Source organism: Eptesicus fuscus, chromosome 14, assembly GCF_027574615.1.
Source record: "Eptesicus fuscus isolate TK198812 chromosome 14, DD_ASM_mEF_20220401, whole genome shotgun sequence".
NCBI classification, from domain to species: Eukaryota; Metazoa; Chordata; class Mammalia; order Chiroptera; family Vespertilionidae; genus Eptesicus; species Eptesicus fuscus.
Window position 1 is genome coordinate 43,661,305 of NC_072486.1, and position 18,310 is coordinate 43,679,614.

The 18,310-nt window shown below is 39.8% G+C and overlaps 1 protein-coding gene across 2 annotated transcripts in view; it reads right to left on the reverse strand.

Moving 5' to 3' along the window:
• Positions 1–18,310, reverse strand: part of AMPH (amphiphysin) — a 150,449-nt gene that overhangs the window by 66,599 nt on the left and 65,540 nt on the right. For both annotated transcript variants that reach the window (XM_008150270.3, XM_008150261.3), the window contains exon 2: positions 17,131–17,211. In XM_008150270.3, the coding sequence (XP_008148492.2) occupies positions 17,131–17,211 (81 nt within the window). The remainder of the gene's footprint in view (positions 1–17,130; positions 17,212–18,310) is intronic.

Sequence of the window (18,310 nt, forward strand, 5' to 3'; positions counted from 1 at the left end):
TTCTCTCCCATGGATGTTTCTATCTCTCTCCCCCTCTCCCTTCCTTTCTCTCTCTAAAACTCAATAAAACCATATTAAAAATATGTGGACACAGATTAAACAAGATGCCTCTAAGTCTAGATATTTAAAGATATTTTATTCAGTTTAAAAGAAAAGGACAAGGCAAGCACAATTTTTCTAAGAATGGAAACTGCGGCCCACCGTAAGGTTCTTACATATTCAAGAGCTAGCAAGTCTCTAAATTTTGACACATGGTTATAAGTGTTGGAAATTGATCACCACTGTCCAATATGGTAGCCACTAGCCACATGTGGCTGTTCAGTGCTTGCAACATGACTAGTCTGAATGGAGATGCATTATAAGTGTAAAATTCACATCTGATTTTAGGGACTTTATAAAAAAAAGTCATTAATATGTTTTATATTAATTGTATGTTAAAATAATATTTTGGATACACTGAGTTAAACAATTGGGTTATTAAAATTAATTTCACCTGTTTCTTTTCACTTTTTAAAATGTGGACACTAGAAAAATTTAAATTACATATGTGGTTTGCATTATATTTCTTTTGGACATAATCAGAATAGAGAAATTGGTAAAATGTAAATTTTGACATATGAATCTTAGCTTTGTTTTGGATTACCCTCAGAAACTCTGAGATTCTGAGATTAGGATTAGATTGCAAGTAGCTGAATATGGAGTTAACCCAGGAAATGCCAACAGGGGCATGGAGAAGTGAAGCAGGGGAGGGAAGAGAGCCATCACAGGTGCATTATCAAGCAAGTTACTCCGGTGGCCTTAGTCCCACTGGGGAATTCTGGAAGACAGTGTCAAACCCTATAGATATCTTCAATGAGGGGCGAAGAAGCTTGGGCATTTATCCATCAACTCCTGACAGTCATTGGCTGAGAACTGCTCCTGGGACATAATTTTCCCAATATGTCCACACAAGGGCAGAGAGGTCTCCAGTCACCAGAAAAATTCCTCAGGCAAAGAGTTTCCCTTGCTGGCAGTTGCAACTAAATCTAGTGGCTCAGAAAAGGTAGGTGCTAGGGGCATAAGGCTGGCATCCACAGTGTGTGCTTTCACTACACCTGACAATATAAAAGTATTTGTACTTTAATTGCATAATTATTTAACAAAATTGCAGAGAGCTAGCATACTGAATGACTCCACCTTGATAATTAATAATATAGTATCTATATTATAACTCAAACTTGATAGTTAATAATATAGTTAATAACATAGCAACTATAATAGTCATAAATAAATAAACAATTATTTGTTAGTATTTACCAAAAAGCAGGGAAGGATGAAGGGGAAAATACCTACTTTTTCAGTGAATTATAATCTAGTAGAGGAACTAAAATATCTAAATAGAAAACTGCAAAGTAGATTACATTTAGCTCTGCAACAGCCATGCAAAATGTTTAGAGGACAAAGCAAAGACAAAATATCCATCAAATTTAAAGATAGACAGTGATTAATACAAAGGAACTCTGAAAAGAAGTGTTTAAGACAGGGTTGGGGAATGTCCATGGGCCACATAAGGCCCACAAAATCACTTGGTCTGGCTCTGCCAAGGCATTAGAGATGAGTTAATTAAATGTTTGACCAAATATAGCAGGCTAATTTTAAAGTTGGTAATTTTGTATGATCTGCAAATGATGTTATAAATATCCAAATGGTCCTTAACAGAATAAAGGTTCCCCATGCCTGGTTTAAGACTATGCTGGTCCCCCAAAGGGATTATGTATGAGCATATTTTCCTAGTACAGTACAGATATAGTGACATTTTTATGAAATATATGTAAAGCTCAGGTGAGATGTTCTTTTTCTGCATTAAGCTCAAGCTATTTCTGTCAGCTCTGTAAATCCAGGTACTACCAGATAAAAGCTTAGGGTTAATTCATTTACTAGCACATAATGAACTTCAACCAGAATGGTTCTATTCAGGATGCCAAAGCAGTAATCATCAAAGTTCTAAACAACTGACTCCCTTTCTCATCTCTCAACATGGTTTAAAATAAAAACTCTAGATTTCCCTTGTCTTGCTGAGCCATTTAGAAATGTAGTGTGAAGGCAAACTGCCATGAGCTAGATGATGATGATGATAACAATAATAATAATAATAATAATAATAACCCAGGTTGGATTTCCAAAACATCAAAGTGCAGTGGGAAACTGTAGGGAAAGGATGAGGAGAATAAAGAGAAAATGCTAATGATACACACCTGTAAAGATAGAGAATGAAAGAGTCAGGCCAAGGTCTGAAACATCACTACAAAAAGTTAGAATTTGGGGAAGAAAGAAACAGGTTTTTCTGCTACTAAATATCTATGATGTGACAGGCACTGTGCTAGATTCTATATACACAAAATTTTGAAAAGTGATGGCTCTGGGATATTTTATTCTTGTCACATCTACACTGCATCTTTCTTCCAGATCTGTTTTGGGGGAGGATTCTACATTCTTCCCCATTAATATTAAGCATGGCTGTAGGACTTGGCATGTGAGGGGAAGTGGCATGGTGTGTGGCTTCTGAGCATCATAGTCTTAACCACCTCTTTCCCTCACCGTGAGCCCTGGGCTATTCCAGAGAGGGGTTACTTCTCCATCATGGGTCATAGAGCAAAGGGAACATGAGGTGCATCTACCATTCACATTTTCATAAGTGAGAAATAAACATCTGTTGTTGAAAGCCACGGAGGTATTGCTACTACAGCATAACCTACCCAAATGACCTGATACAACGATTCACCATCAACAGTGGAATCGCTGAGAGATGGAGAAGGCTGAAATCTAACAGAAAATAAAAAAGCCAATGGAATGAGTGAGCACTAAAGGCATTTACAAAAACATTTCAGAAAGGAAATCAAATTGGAAAGATCAAAGATAAAGTGGATGGTTTAGCGAACTGAAGCTGTAGTGCTGGTCAAGTGATGGAAAGAGAAAGAATGGTTCTGAGAGAGGACAGCAAGACCCAGAACCATTTGTCACAACAGATGGCAAATAATTTAGAGAGGCTAATATCTGTAATTAGATATGTGGTTTACCTGGACAGATCCAGACCAACTGGAAGCCTAAAGCCCTAAAAGGTACAATTGGGATCCCCTAAGGCCACATTTCTCTAAGTGGTTAAGTGTAGACCTTGGGGGTACTAAAGGGCTTGCCTAGGGCACATGCAGCCACAAAATAAACCTACAGCGTCTCTCTGGAACAACAATTTATTGAGGGTGAAGGGGAGCAAATAGGGAGAAACCATTATTTTATAACCACTGTGCCAACTGTTGTGATGTAGAAAGAAAAACTGCACAGAGATGAAAAACAGAACTTCCCAGACATCTCCTGCTTTCCGCTGTCTGCTGTAGGGCCTCTGCTCTACCACTGCCCATGGGCCTCCCCTGAAAAATTTGAGAGGCGCTGAGCTAAGACAGGGCTCACTTCTCACCCAAAAGGATGCTTTTCCCTCAGAAAGTAATACAAAGCCAACTGTGGTATGGCTATACGTCACCACAATTGTCCAGAATATCTGGAAATAGCAAAGGAGTAGTGGAGAAGGGTATTCTTCTCCTAACTATTTAAGGAATAAAGCCTGTCAAATTAAGCCATTGGTTTTTCTTTCAGAACAAGAAAGAGAATGATTCATCCAGCCCAAGGAAACAATAATCATATTTAAATGAAATAAGAATCCCAAGAAGAGATTTTTTTTTAGCTATAAGAGTGGAAGAAAGTTCAAATTATACAATAATGGCTTAAACAGATGAGTGCAATTTAAGTAGATAAACTTAACTTCATTTAAATAACTTTCTTCCTGCCCTGGTCTGGTGGTTCTGTTGGTTAGACCGTCTAACCAACAGAACCACCAGGCCAGGGCAGGAAGAAAGTTAGAGCATCCCTGTATACCAAAAAAAGAAAAAAAGGTTGTTGGTTGGATTCCAGATCAGGGCACATACCTAGGTTGGGGGTTTGATCCCCAGTTGGGGTGTGTATGGGGGGCAACCAATCAATGTCTCTATCACATTGATGTTTCTCTCTCTCTCTCTCTCTCTCTCTCTCTCTCTCTCCCTTTCTCCACAATCAATAAAAACATATCCTTAGGTGAGGAGTAAAAGAACTTTCTTTTTTTTCCTAATTATTAAAATTCATAATTTTCCCTGAGTATGAAGGTTCATAAATCATTTGGTAGTAACCATATTAAATTTCATTTATATTTCACCTGAATCAAAAAGGTAAAAGACTCTCGAGAGAAATTTTCACCTAGAACAGTGGTCAGCAAACTCATTAGTCAACAGAGCCAAATATCAACAGTACAACGACTGAAATTTCTTTTGAGAGCCACATTTTTTAAACTTACACTTCTTCTAATGCCACTTCTTCAAAATAGACTCGCCCAGGCTGTGGTATTTTGTGGAAGAGCCACACTCAAGGGGCCAAAGAGCCGCATGTGGCTCACGAGCCACAGTTTGCCGACCACGGACCTAGACTATGCCACAGAGTAGTTCTGCACAAAACCTATCGCACAATAAGTTTTCTTAACACCATTATTCCATGTGAATTATAAGACGTTCTATGTTTGAAATAAATTCTTATAGCACTGCTATTTCACAGAAATTTGTTCCAAATTCCTCTGAAAATTACCACTTTCGTAATGGTAAGAATATTGCACACTCCCGCGCACAAACTCAAAATTTCACATCCTTGAGACTATATGCATGTTTTCTCTCTTCTTACCTCTACAAGGTAAGATAAAATTATTATTCTGACTCATGGTCACACTATTCTCAGGGCTTAGAGCAACATAACAGCAAATGAGTGTATTATAATTCAGTTGTCTGATTCCCAACTCATACTCCTCTTTGACAAGATCCAAGAAGGACCTACAGAATTCCTTGCCCTGGCATAGAGTATAATAATGTTACTCTGGTGTTAGAGGTTCTTTGTTTATTTCTTCTCAACTGAATCATTTATCAATGTCAGGAGCTACTACTTCTCCAGCCCAGATGGTCCCCAGGCCCCTTTCTTCCCACACAGCCCGAGGGAGTAGGCCTGCTTTCCTTTCCTTATTAAAACTACTCCCACCTACTCCCTCCCTTGGGTGTCACATTCTTGCAGAGCTCGTGAGAAGGAAGCAGTCTCCCTAGTTCCCTGCTTCCCAGCTATCCTGGAGAACAAGCCAGAGTCGTTTTGGGTTTCATCATGGAGATATCAAAAAGTAACAGGCGTGCAAAAAAGCATACATGGTTTTAAACCTTATGAAGGTCCGAGAAGCACTGCCTCCAGTCAAAAAATCCCTTTATTCCTTTGCTGAGTGGCATCTCAAAGCTGTTGTTTTCTTCTTGTACTCCTGAGGACTGCTCATGATATCCCCACCAAGGAGTAAGATGAAATTTAAAATCTAACTAAATAGTCAGAGAAAGAATGCAGAAGGTACATCATCATGGGAGGATTCAGATATCTTTGTTACTGAACACAAACAAATCACATTATATATCTAATTAAATGTTTCCAGATTCTTTTGCAGCAGGTTGGTTCTCAGGAGCACCAATTCCTTAATTATTGATGATGATAAAGATGATGAAGATGATGATGATAAGTGTATGTATTGTGGGGCAAAGGTGGGGGGTGGGGGTGGGGGTGGGGGTGGAGCAAAGGGGTTCAGTTCCCAGACTTGCTGGGCTCAGGGCATCTCTCATTTGTTGGTTTCCAAACTTGCTGGGCTCCAGGCAGCTCCCTTGAGAACCCTGGACAGCGCCCAGACATGTCTGTGATTCGACCTCTAAAGATTTAATCTATGTTGTGTCAAAGGACCGGCTATACAGTAAATGCAACCTCATCAAGGTTTCCTATTGCATTCTGGTAAGAACATAGAAGGGTAGAAGAGTTACAGACAGATTTTCCTCCAAGGTGAGCCAGTTCGCTGGTAAGAAGAGCTACCATAGATTGTGACACACAGAAGAGCTATGGTAAACCTTTATTTTAGCATTGGGTGTACACACAGGGCTGCATTAACCTGCAATAAACTATGTGTGAAAATTAATGAATCAAGTTGTTTATTATTTAGATACACTAAATTCTGATGCATTAAAAATGCTAGTGCTAATAAATACTTTATGCCTAGGACTTTAGGGACAAACAAAAAAGGTATATACTCTTGTTAGATCAGTCACTTCTGCCCAGAAGGAAGAAGCCATTGTTGAGGCATTAATTTGACTGAATTGTAGACACATCCATAAAATTAATAAATACTTTCTAAAACACTAAACTCAGGGCAGCAACCACTACAAATTCAGGGGCACCACGCTCACATACTACCACACTCATGACACTGCAGCCTTGTCTTGCAAAATCAAATCCAATGGATTTTATTCATAAGGTTATACAGAGCTAGCAAATCACTTTAAGGCATTAAGTATTTAATGCTCATTAAATAGGCAATAGGTTGTTGAATTGACATGTTAAAATATAGTAAATGTAATGATTTATATTTATAGATCATTTTCGTTATAAAAAGAAAAATATAGACAGGAGAAAAAAACAACATATACAATACAGACAATTTTTTTTTTCATTAACTTGCCCCTGTAACTCAGAAACTAACTGTGAGCTGACGTTTGGAAAGGTCTCAAGGAGAAAGCCAACAGTACTAACAGATATATGAGACTTGATCTGAGGAGCTATAACTTCACAAAGTGGTGATTTCACATAGAAAAGTCCAGTCATCTCATCTGTGATCCTGAGCTGACAGAAGGTCTCACAGTTCCATTATTATTTTTGCCCAATACTGACATTTTTCTCTTGAAAAGGCTAAGTAACATGTTAAATTAAAATTGGCTCAACTTCTCAGAGTTCAGACAGGTCAACTCAATCTTGAAAGCCATGCTACTGCTTTCTTATATTTGAAGCTCAGAAGAAAATTAAATTGTCAAGGAGATGAGACTTAATGAAGCAATAATCAGTACCTTGATTAGCAGATGACTAATGATATGTAATACCAGAATCCACTTATGATCAAAGCCAACGCTAGTCTGCTGAACACTGCAGGCATTCTTGGTTTACCAGGAAATGGAGCTCTCCCTATCACAAGTTCAGGTGCATGAAACTGGAAGGCAAGAGTTTTTCAAAGGTAACAGCAGCAGGGTCTCTAAAATTTCCATTTTTTGTTTTCTTGCTTTGAGCTCTTTTTAGTAAACAGGAGCTGCCTTAAGAACCCAGCACTGATTTCAAAAAACAATTTCTCCATTTTTACTATTTCTTTTGTCACATATTAAGGCAAAAGATATAAGATAGGAAATCAGAGAGGATTTTGAAATCTTATTCCTGGACGGATGGCATTAGGGGCTGGTACATGGAAGGGAAGTGGATATCAAAGAGAACATTTCAGTTTTCACATTTTTATCCAAGCTTCACGACCTAATTTCCAATTGTCCCTGAGTCATCAACTCCAAGTATAGCTATGATATGAAGACCAAATAAAATATACTTTCTACCTTTCACCAAAACAAAATTAGAAAGCTAGTTAGTGGTTATACGTACTATTTTTCCATGTGTTTCCCTTAAGCCTTGAGTTTATACAGATCTCTACTCTTGTCTTTTAGAAAAGCTAACCCAGTGTGTGCACAAGGGGATGGAACTGCCTAGTTAGAACCATTAAACTCATCACACCAGGCAGGCTGCATACAATTTGAAGATATGCTTTATTGCCATTAGGCAATTGTGTTTGTGACCCTTGAAGAGCCATTCCAATTTTTCCCCCCTTTCCTTGTGTATAAAGAGACTTGACTTATGAGGTACATTAGGGGAATTATACAAAATCTTTTCAACTTTGGCCTTAATACCTAGAGTAGAGAATTGAATTTTGTTGGGGGGGGGGAGGGAGAGACTGACCTAGGAATTAAGGCAAACTGCACAGGTGTTCCACCCCAACAATAACGCTTCCTGAGGCTTACTGCTCCATGTCCCTTTTTGAGGATATGGATGCTAGCTCGCTATTGACAATGTTTTATCATGTCCAAATGAGACAGGAAGTGGAAGTACTAGAAAAACAACAGTTACATCAAGCTTCAGAGATGCATCACTGGGAGGGAAGAAGTGCCTTGCCCCTCATTACTCCAGTCATAATATAACAGCCAAAATGTTTCTGAAACTGCCATTTGTAATGCTGTATTAGTGTATGAGAGCTGCTATAACAATATACCAGAGACTTGGTGGCTGAAAAAAAAACACAGAAATTTATTTCCTCACAGTTCTGGAGGCTAGAAGTCCAAGACCAAAGTATTGGTAGATTTGGTTTTGCCTGAGGTCTCTCTCCTTGGCTTGTGGACAGCCTCCTCCTCCCTGTGTCCTCACATGGTCTTTTTCTGCATGTGTTCATCTCTGTGTCTCTCCTGCTTCTTATGAGGACATCAGTCACCTTGGATTAGAACCCTTCCATATGACCTCATTTGATCTTAATTTCCCCTTTACTCGACCTGTTTCCAAATACAGTCACATTCTGAGGTGTACTGCTGAGGTGTACTGGAGCTTAGTTAGAACTTCAATAGATAAATTTAGGAGAGGCACAATTCAGTCATAACACTGTCCTCAAAGGCACTGGCTTTAAAGGCATGGATGCCAACTGCGGATGCATCAGACTGTCCCAGTGGAATCTACTGCCGATCAATGCGAATAATTTAACTAAAGGCATTCTCTGTGCTCTCATGATGCAGTCCTGCTCTATAAACAAAACTACCAACTGTTCAGTTTTTCTCATGATTCCAGAGTATGTGACTCATAGAGCATAGTGGTGAAGTAGGTGGGCTTTGGGGCTGCACTGCCTGGCTTTAAAATATGAGCTCTGCTACCTCTAACTGTGCAACTCTGGGCAACACTTAACTGCTCTGGACCTCTGGTTTCTCATCTGTAAAATGAAGATGATAACATCACTCACTTCCTGGGGCTCTCATGAAGATCAGGGGGGACAGTCCATGTAACGTATCAGCAGAGTACCAGACACACAGAACACATTCAATAAATATTGGCTGACTTTGTCTATCTGATACTTTTTAAATGATAAACTGTGCAAAGAATGGGTGTTTCATAAAGGATTGACTAAGTTCCGCTACATGTCATGTTACAAAGGAATATTTTCATGAGAAATGTACGAAACCACCCCAAAACAAGTTAATTGGAATCTTTGAATGTTCCCTTGTGTTTCATTTATACTTCTAAGTCTCAAATACATAGTTATATTTCCAGAAAGTTTGTTTTTATATCTTTAAATATTGCAGCAATAGAAGATCCAAGAGTACAAAGAAATAATTTATGCAGCTATATAAGAACCACTTAACAATGGATATGAGAAAAATCAAACCAAAATCATAAAATTACTGTGAGGAAATAAGAAAGCAATGAATACCATGGCCAAAAGAATAATCAAGATCATTCTCAAAATAAAGGTTTTTGTGACAATACTTGGTTTTCTTATACATAAAGCAGAATTACAATTATGGATTGCTAGGAGAATCGAGTAGAACAGTGTACAAAACACATTATAAATGCCAATACCTATTTATGGAAAGTCTTCAGAATAAAAATACTTCATTGCTTCTTTTATGTAAGCCATTCAGGTGTGGCTTTGAAATTTGTAAATTTTTGAAGCTCCTTAGAAGATTCTTATAATTGTCCAGGTTTAGAAACATAAATGTGCAATTAAGGAAGCCATTATCTTTACTATATCAGTATAATCTCAGGTTTACATTCAAATTGTTACTCTTATACAATAGCTCTTTAGAGACACAAGTCAAATTTGTGAACCAATTCAGAAGTCTGGAGTGGGGCCCAGGAATCAGTATATTTAAAAGTCCTCCAAGCAATTCCGATAGTTATGTGGAAACCTCTCCTATAATTTTGCACTGTGTCTATCACTTAATTGAGATTAAATGTGTTGACTGACACCCTAGTATGTAGCTGTAGTATGAGATGACCAAAAAATCCCTTAAAATATGTCTGGCTCCAGATCTCAGTCAGTCACCATAAGACTTTCCTTATAACAAACACATTTTCATCAGTTAGATGGCAGCTCTAATGCAAAATCAGCCATGGGGCTTACAGGGTGACTTATGAGAATCACATGCAATGGGAACCAACAATATTGATGCGAATCTGCGCTTCAACTGCAACTCGTCTATGCAGATGTTCACGTTTCAGACAGTCTCCTAGGCTTGGATGAGTGATATGCCTAATTCTCTGCATCCCATTACCAGAACAGTGCAGTCGATCGGGGACCATTTAGAGAGGAACATCCAAACTTAGATAATAAGCTCACTTCACAGGGAGAAGTGGAAGATACACGGAATTGGTCTCTAAATGAATGCTGAGGGATTAACCCCCATTGGCATGGTTGTTTAATGTAGTGAAGTAAAGTAAAATACAATTAAAAATAGGCAACAGGATAGGATAGATGAAAGGAAACCTTCAGAGCAATAACAAAAAGAGCTTCCACTAGAAGTGAATTCTTAATGGCTTCCTAGGAAGTAGCACAACAGTGATGCCTGGAACATCAGTAATTTGGGTCACAATTTAGTTAGGTTTCAACTAAAGCTTTTTATGCATGCAGGCCATAACTGATGAGATATTCTTGTGGATGGAATGAAACAAAAAGAGTAAAATAAATGAAACAAAAAGAGTAAAGAGGATAAAAGATAAATGTTTCTCAATGAACATTTTTTGTCCCCCCCCCCCCAACCCCGCATCTGGCACCATGGACAGCAACACCCTAATATTTACAAGCAGTAAATATTTGCTCCTTGAAATCCAGTGAGCAAAAGAGAGATGGTTTAATAGATGTGTCATAAATGAAATAAATAGACTAAGAGAAATTCAGGGAAAGTTGAAGAATAAGAGCCAACACATTCTTTTGATAGCTACAGGTTTCCACTAACTGCCCCCTCACAGAGATGTCAATTACATTGGCAATCATCAAGAACAAATTCTAAATCAAGACTCTGTAATTAAAAACATATTTTCCATAAGAATAATATTACAAAGGATAATGAGGGACTTAGGAGCCAAATTATAATCCCTTGCTTTTCTGCCAAAGAGTGAACATACCTATATATAAATCAGTAAAACTAAGAATATTAAGGCCAATCGTGTTACCATTCCATGAATATTTAGTATGCTATCCAAGCAGCTCTACACAGTGAAAGCCTTTTCAGTAACAACCAGTGGATACCCATTGAGCCTAGGGAGTTTAGCTGGAAATGGGATTGTAATAAGACATAGAAATAATTTTTTCTAAGAATGCCAAATAGGGTGAGAATATACTCATGTACTAATGTTAAATGGTGCAACTAGGATACCAAATGAATCATAATCATGGAAGTACAATAACATCATCTCAAGATTATGTGTCTTTCTTCTATTACTTTTATTGCTTCAAAAGAAAACAGACTTTTGCACACTAGACCACAAGCTTGATAATGACAGGAGCTATGCCTGATCTATTTATCATTTTGTTTCCAATGCCTTGTGCTTAGCAGACACTCACTATGTTCAGACAGCCAAGAAATGCTTTTGATAGACTCTTAGCCACAGGAAGGTAATTCTTGGCCTTTAACCTGTTGCCTTCGATGAAGTGTCCTGCTTCCCGCTCAAGTCAACCCCTCCAGTTGGCTAGATCCTGCCTCCTACTGCCTGCTCAAGGACAAGAGTCAGCTGTTCTCTTTCTCTGGTGATGCATTTTTCCTACTAAATGACTCCCATTAGCACACATATATTTTTGCCATCTTAAGAAAATGTTCTCTTGCCCTAGCCAGTTTGGCCCAGTGGATGGAGCGTAGGCCTGCGAACTGAAGGGTCCCAGGTTCGATTCTGGCCAAGGGCACATGCCTGGGTTGCGGGCTTGATCCCCAGTAGGGGGCATGCGGGAGGCAGCCCATCGGTGATTCTCTCTCATCATTGATGTTTCTATCTCTCTCTCCCTCTTTCTTCCTCTCTGAAATCAATAAAGAAATATATTTTTAAAAAAGAAAAAGAAAAGAAAATGTTCTCTTGATCCCACTACCTCTACCCCTACAAACTTATTTGTTGCTCTTTGAGGCAAAACTTGAAACTTGCTGACTCCAAACCTCCTGATACCTTTCACCTTGCTCTATTTATTCTCTTACTTGGTTTCCCCCCCCGCCCAGAGCTCTCATCGTTTTCAAGGAGACAGGATAATCTGCTTATTTACTGTGTTTTGTTTACTGTCTACCACCTGTTTTGGAATAGATGACTCACAATGGCAGCCACCTTTGTCTGTCTGGTTCACTGAAGTTTCCCAAAGACCTAGATCCATTCCTGGCATGCAGAAAACACTCGATAAATGTAAGGCAAATGGATATCTAAGTAGTTTTTGTTCTAAACATGCATCCACATCTATCAAATAATCTAAAATGTCCTTGAAAGTTGATATTAGGAGAAAATATTTTAGTCCCAGCTGATTTGGCTCAGTGGATAGAGCATCGGCCTGCAGACTGAAGGGTCCTGGGTTCAATTCCAGCCAAGGGCACATGCCCAGGTTGCAGGCTCAATCCCCAGTAGGGGGCATGTAGGAGGCAGCCAATCGATGAGTCTCTCTCATCATTGATGTTTCTCTCTCCTCTCTCTTTCTCTCTGAAATCAATATAAAAAAATTTTTTAAGAGAAAATACATTAAATGTTGGAAAATGTTGGCACAATAAAATGTTTTTCTTTTTTCTCTCTCTCTTAATCCTCACCTGAGTATATGCTTATTGATGTTTAGAGAGAGTGGAAGGGAGAGGCAGAGAAACAGAAGGGGGAGAGAGAGAATGAGAGAGAGAGAGAGAAAATGAGAGAGAGAGAGAGAGAGAGAGAGAGAGAGAGAATGAGAGAGAGAGGAGGGAGAGAGAGAGAAACACTGATGTGAAATATCCATCGGTTGACTCCTCTATGTGTCCTGACTGGGGATTGAAACCCCAACATTTTGGTGTATGGGATGATGCTCCAAAGCCACCTGAGCCACCCGGCCAGGGCTACAATGATTTTCAATACCATAGAATTCTCACAACTTACAGCTAGCCATAACTATAAGTTTACTTCTGCTCCAGAGACACAGACATATGCAAAATTCTCCTATGGAATACAGGTTATATGGCCCAACCAGTCGCAGTTATTTTGTTGTTTTAATTAGTACCCCTTCTATTGCAGGCACAGCTTCTTAGCGGGGAGGTTCATTAGCAGGAAGGAGGAAGAGAAGCCAAAGATCTTCCTTCCGCTTTGGGACTTTGCTCTGCCCATTAATGGATCTGTCATCAGGCAACCAGGTGAACGGAAAGCAGCCATGTTCACACCAGTCAGTTCTGCTCCTTGTTAGCAGCTCTGGTAGGAGAGGAAGACAGGAAACAACACAAGCAAAAGAACCACTCTGGGGAGGAACTGTTGAAGTCAGATTTTGTTATTCCTTTCGATTTCATAATCCTTGCTCTGAAACTCCCTCAGCATCACTGAAAATCCCGAGTTGCTGGCTGAGGAGTTCACTCTTTCCTTCTTGCCCTAACTGAGCAGTATATGAAAGCTGGACCACAAAAGCTGCAGCAATGGTGAGTCCAATGGACAAGCGAGAGTATGTACAGAGCCTTCATCCACGCTCTCAGTTTAACTCAAACCACCTTTGAGGAAAAGAGGCTTGGGATCAAAAAGAAAATTTGAAGTTGGAATAAACTATAAGCTAAGCCTCAAGATAGAGTTCTAACACAGACCCTCTGCCACCTTTAATTCCAACATAAACAAGGAGGGAATATATCAATAATTATGAGGACCCTTATGATTTATTAAGAAGAATTTAAAAGCAAGATCATCAAGCTCCAAAATGTTTAAATACTTTCTAGAATACTCTATACTAATCAAGTGTGATCAGATGACTGTAATATAATGCACAAATTCAAATATAGTTTATTTTACATTGAAAATTACATCATTTTATATTTGAAAAAATCCTATATAATAAAAGCCTAATGTGCAAATCGACTGAATGGCAGAACAACCAGTGGAACAACCGGTCGCTATGATGCGCATTGACCACCAGGGGCAGATACTCAATGCAGGAGCTGCCCCCAGCCCGCAGGCCCCAGGCCAACCAAGACAGGTGCCAGCGGAGAGGCGGGGGGGGGGGGGGGGGGGGGGGGCGCGGGACCCAATCGCCCCGCCTGTCACTCCACAGATAGGCCCTGATCACTGATCGGGCCTAGCGACCCTACCCATGCACGAATTTCATGCATCGGGCCTCTAGTATATATATATTTATAAAAAAACTAGAGGCCCAGTGCATGATTAAATCATGCACTTGTAGGGTCCCCTACACGCTTTCGCTTTCGATCACGGGAGAGCTGGGTGCCTGTCCACTGGTGCCTGAGCAGACAGGCACCCAGCTCCCACGCTTTTGATGGTCCGCGGCGGGACGTGAGCTTGCTGCCCCAGAGGCCCCTTCTGTGCCGCAGCACAGCCATGGCGCAGACGCTGAGCTCGCGCCCGCCTCTGGTGACATGAGCTCAGCGACCCGCTGGCCCAATTGGCGACCCCGGCCACCCCGAGTCCCGCCCCCCCCCCCCCGCACCTCCTGGCCAATCGTGGGCATAGCGAAGGTATGGTCAATTTGCATATTTGTCTATTATTAGGTAGGATATGGAATCTAGGCTTCTTAGGTAAGATCATTCTTTAGCATGTGCTGCCTTTAAATAATGCCTCTGCCTTCAGAGCAATGATTCACCATTACATTCATACTAAAATCATAGGCCTTGCAGAGGCAACCAAGTCTTGGTTGGTCCTTCTTCTTAAATTACTGTTTCTACATAAGCACCACCTCTTTCAGCATATGCAACACATGTAAATTGATCACCAATACATATTGGGGGTTAAATGGATGTTTTTCCCTTTATGGAGTAATAATAAATTCAGTTTGGCTATTCTTCCCAAGTTAATGAGTCTCTCTCCTTAGCTTCCTTCCTCCCTCCCATTCTTGTTTTCCTTCCCCACTCTAATATATACAGACAGGATTAAAGGGACATCCCTCCTCATTGCATTAAGATGACAATACATTTACTGTTTTTGATTAAAACAAAAAACATCAAAATGAGTATGTGTAAATTCAAGATGTTTTTGATGCAATAATATTTTCAAAAGGAACCAAAGGCAGTTAGAAGACTCCCTGAGAAATACTATTTCTGAAGTACCATTCTATTTATTTCACCCTTATAAAGTAGATTTGCTTGGGCAAATTTCTCCAAATTTTGAAGTTTTACCAAGATATTGAAATCTGCTAATATTCTTGAGAGAACTAACATCTTGGTTTTCAATGATGATAACATATCATTTGAAAATGTATAAACCATATACATTTTCATTTTATACAAATGTATAAAATGTATATTTTATAAAATAACATATTATTTGAAAATGATATAGTGACAAAAATAGATGGCAGAGAAGTATTTTAAAGTCACTCCATGCTGCAGCTCCTAGTGACACAGGTCACTTAACTGATGAGTTGATTTATTCAACTGCACTTGTCTCTAGCACTTTATACAAAAAACAATCCTCATCTGGTTCAGTCAACAAAGTCCAAATAAGAGCAATAAAAATTCACTCAATTGCAAAGTGTTTACTTGTCATGAATGCATTCCTGAACTTGATGCTTCCCAAGGTTAGCCTTCTGGGGTGCTAACATCACAATGCCATATAAGTGATAGGTAAAAATCCAAGAAAAAAGAACTAATTAGGTCTATGGGGATATACTAAGTGGGAAGACTAGGTCTCAAAGGATAGAGTGTAAATCCTTAAGTAGAGAAAACTATAAGCATGAGTCACTTCTATCCAAATCCAATCCCTTAAAGCAGACATTGGGATTGCCCTACAATCCAGAGAACTGATGGACATGTTTTTCTGTGGGAAGTTGTCTCGATCTCAGACAATGACCTGCATGAGTGTTGCCCTAATGCACAAGAGAATGTATGAAAACTCACCAAATGAGAGCATGGGAAGACACGGAAAGTTTGTTCTACTGGAGAAGACTTGGGGGCACCTAATTTTATGGACCTAGATCCAACATTTCTCTGGGAATTCCATTTACTATCTTCATAAATCCAATGCTCTCTTAGTTATTTGGACATGATTTATTTTCCTATTACAGTTTTCTTCTCCAAACCCCCTCTCTCTTTTCTCATATATTTATCCCTGAGACCCCCGATTTCCTCTGTGGACACTGGTAGCTATAATGACAGCAGGAAAATAAACCCATGTCCTTACATTGTCCCATGTCCAAACTCCATTTTCCAGAGGGCCTGGAAAGCTTCTTCTGGCCCAGCTTTCTTCTCACCTCTAGATTGACCTCTAGATTTGAAGCTTCTAACCTCAGAGACCCCACCTGTATCTTCCCTCTCCCTGACCCTCATGCATGATCTCTAAAGAGTGATATGCCAAGCCTTAGAGAGATAAACAAGTAATTTTAAAAACTGTGCCTTTATTCATGTGTCTGTTAAACACATAGCAGTCCATTAAAGGAACAAATATAACAATTTGTGTTTCTCAATCTTTTTCCATCATGGTCTCCTCTGATGAGCTTTTTCTGAAATTTTTTTAATGTGGCCCCCCCCATGAAATTTTAATACCACAGATACACTATAAATCTGGTTATGTAATATACACACATAAAAAGAATACAATTTTTTCATCCACCAAGAACCAATTTTCACCCTCGTGGGGGAGATATACTCCCCACTGAGAATGGATGATCTTGAAGCAGGCAGCAATTAAAGTAATTTTGCCAAAAGTATATAACTACTGCTAATACTTAGTGGAATATAAATCACATAAAACATCATCTTTCCTATAAATCAATAAACTATATTAAAAAGCTCCAGAGAAGCGAAGTCTTAATCTCCTGAGAAGAAACACAAGTCTTCTCCCTGCAGTGCCTACTGCCTCTTCCTTCGCCCTCCACCGGAAAGTCTTACAGAACTGACAAGCTTTACCCTCAGGTTAACACCAAACCCAACGAAGTTCTTTCTTCAACCTTAAAGCATTTTAGTTACATGCTAAAGCACAAACACTGTCCACCCATTTCCACTCCATAAACTAGATAAAGGCACTTACCTCTTGCCGCTTGAAATTCTGTACATATTCTTCAAACTGTTCGTCTTTTGTCTCATCAGCTTTTCCAAGCTTCTGAAGGACCTAATTTGCAAATACAACAAAATGGTTTGCTTTAATAATGGTTTCAAACAATAAAGCAAAGAATTCACTCAGAGCCTAGATAGTTTTTCTGTTCTGGAAGTATCTTGGTTTGGTGGCTTTGGAGCTGAACACACTTGGTTTCAATTACAGTTCCACCACTCACTGGCTGTGTGACCTCCAGCAAGTGTCATGCTAGGTTGAATTTGTTTATTTACATATCTGTTCCCCCCAATAGGACACAAGACTTAAAGACAAAAGCTATTCCTTGTCCTTTTGTCCAAAGCATCTGGCACAATACCTGATACATAATAGGTGCTCAAATTTTTGTTAAACAGTCAATCAACGTTATTTGACTACAGTATTAACCTACTCCATAGGGATGGTATTAGAATTACTGGAGTTAGGCATATGGGAAATTTGCCTCCACCATCTTCCAATGATATTTCTTTCAACTGAATAAATACTCAAAGGAGCACTGGGCTACACAAGGCCCCATGCTAAGCAGTGGTTATCCAGAAATACAAAGACAAATAAAACAAGGCCCCAGCACATAATCATGGGACTTTTGCTGCTGATCTTCCCCCTGGCCCAGTGCTGGTAAAAGCAGGCCTTGGTGCACAGCTTGGTCCTTCCCACATGCACCCAGGCCCAGCGGAGGCAGCCACAAACTGTGGATCACTTGTAGCTCCAAACAGGTTGCCAAGCGCCAGCCACTGGCAGAGTCTTCCATTGCCCTGCACCAGAGTTCCTCCCAAGAGATTCAGAACCAATACACCCCCGTGGCCAACATCAGACTGCATCAGATCAGGGTCCAATAAGCTTTGTAAGTGGCATATCCAGAGGGAGATATGGCACCAAAACCTGCTGAGGTAAACTCCACTTCGGGTCTTCAGTACCCACACAGCAGATTGCAAGCTATGGCTGGGGTTGATCCTCACAGTCAGCCAGCCTGAGGGTCAATCCCACACACGAATGGACCAATAGCAATCAAGACTCAATTACAGCAGGAGGGCCACATTACTCACACAAGAAACATTCCTGGAGCACCCAGCTCAGGTGATCGAGGAGACTGTACTACTGGACCCACAAGAAAACTGCG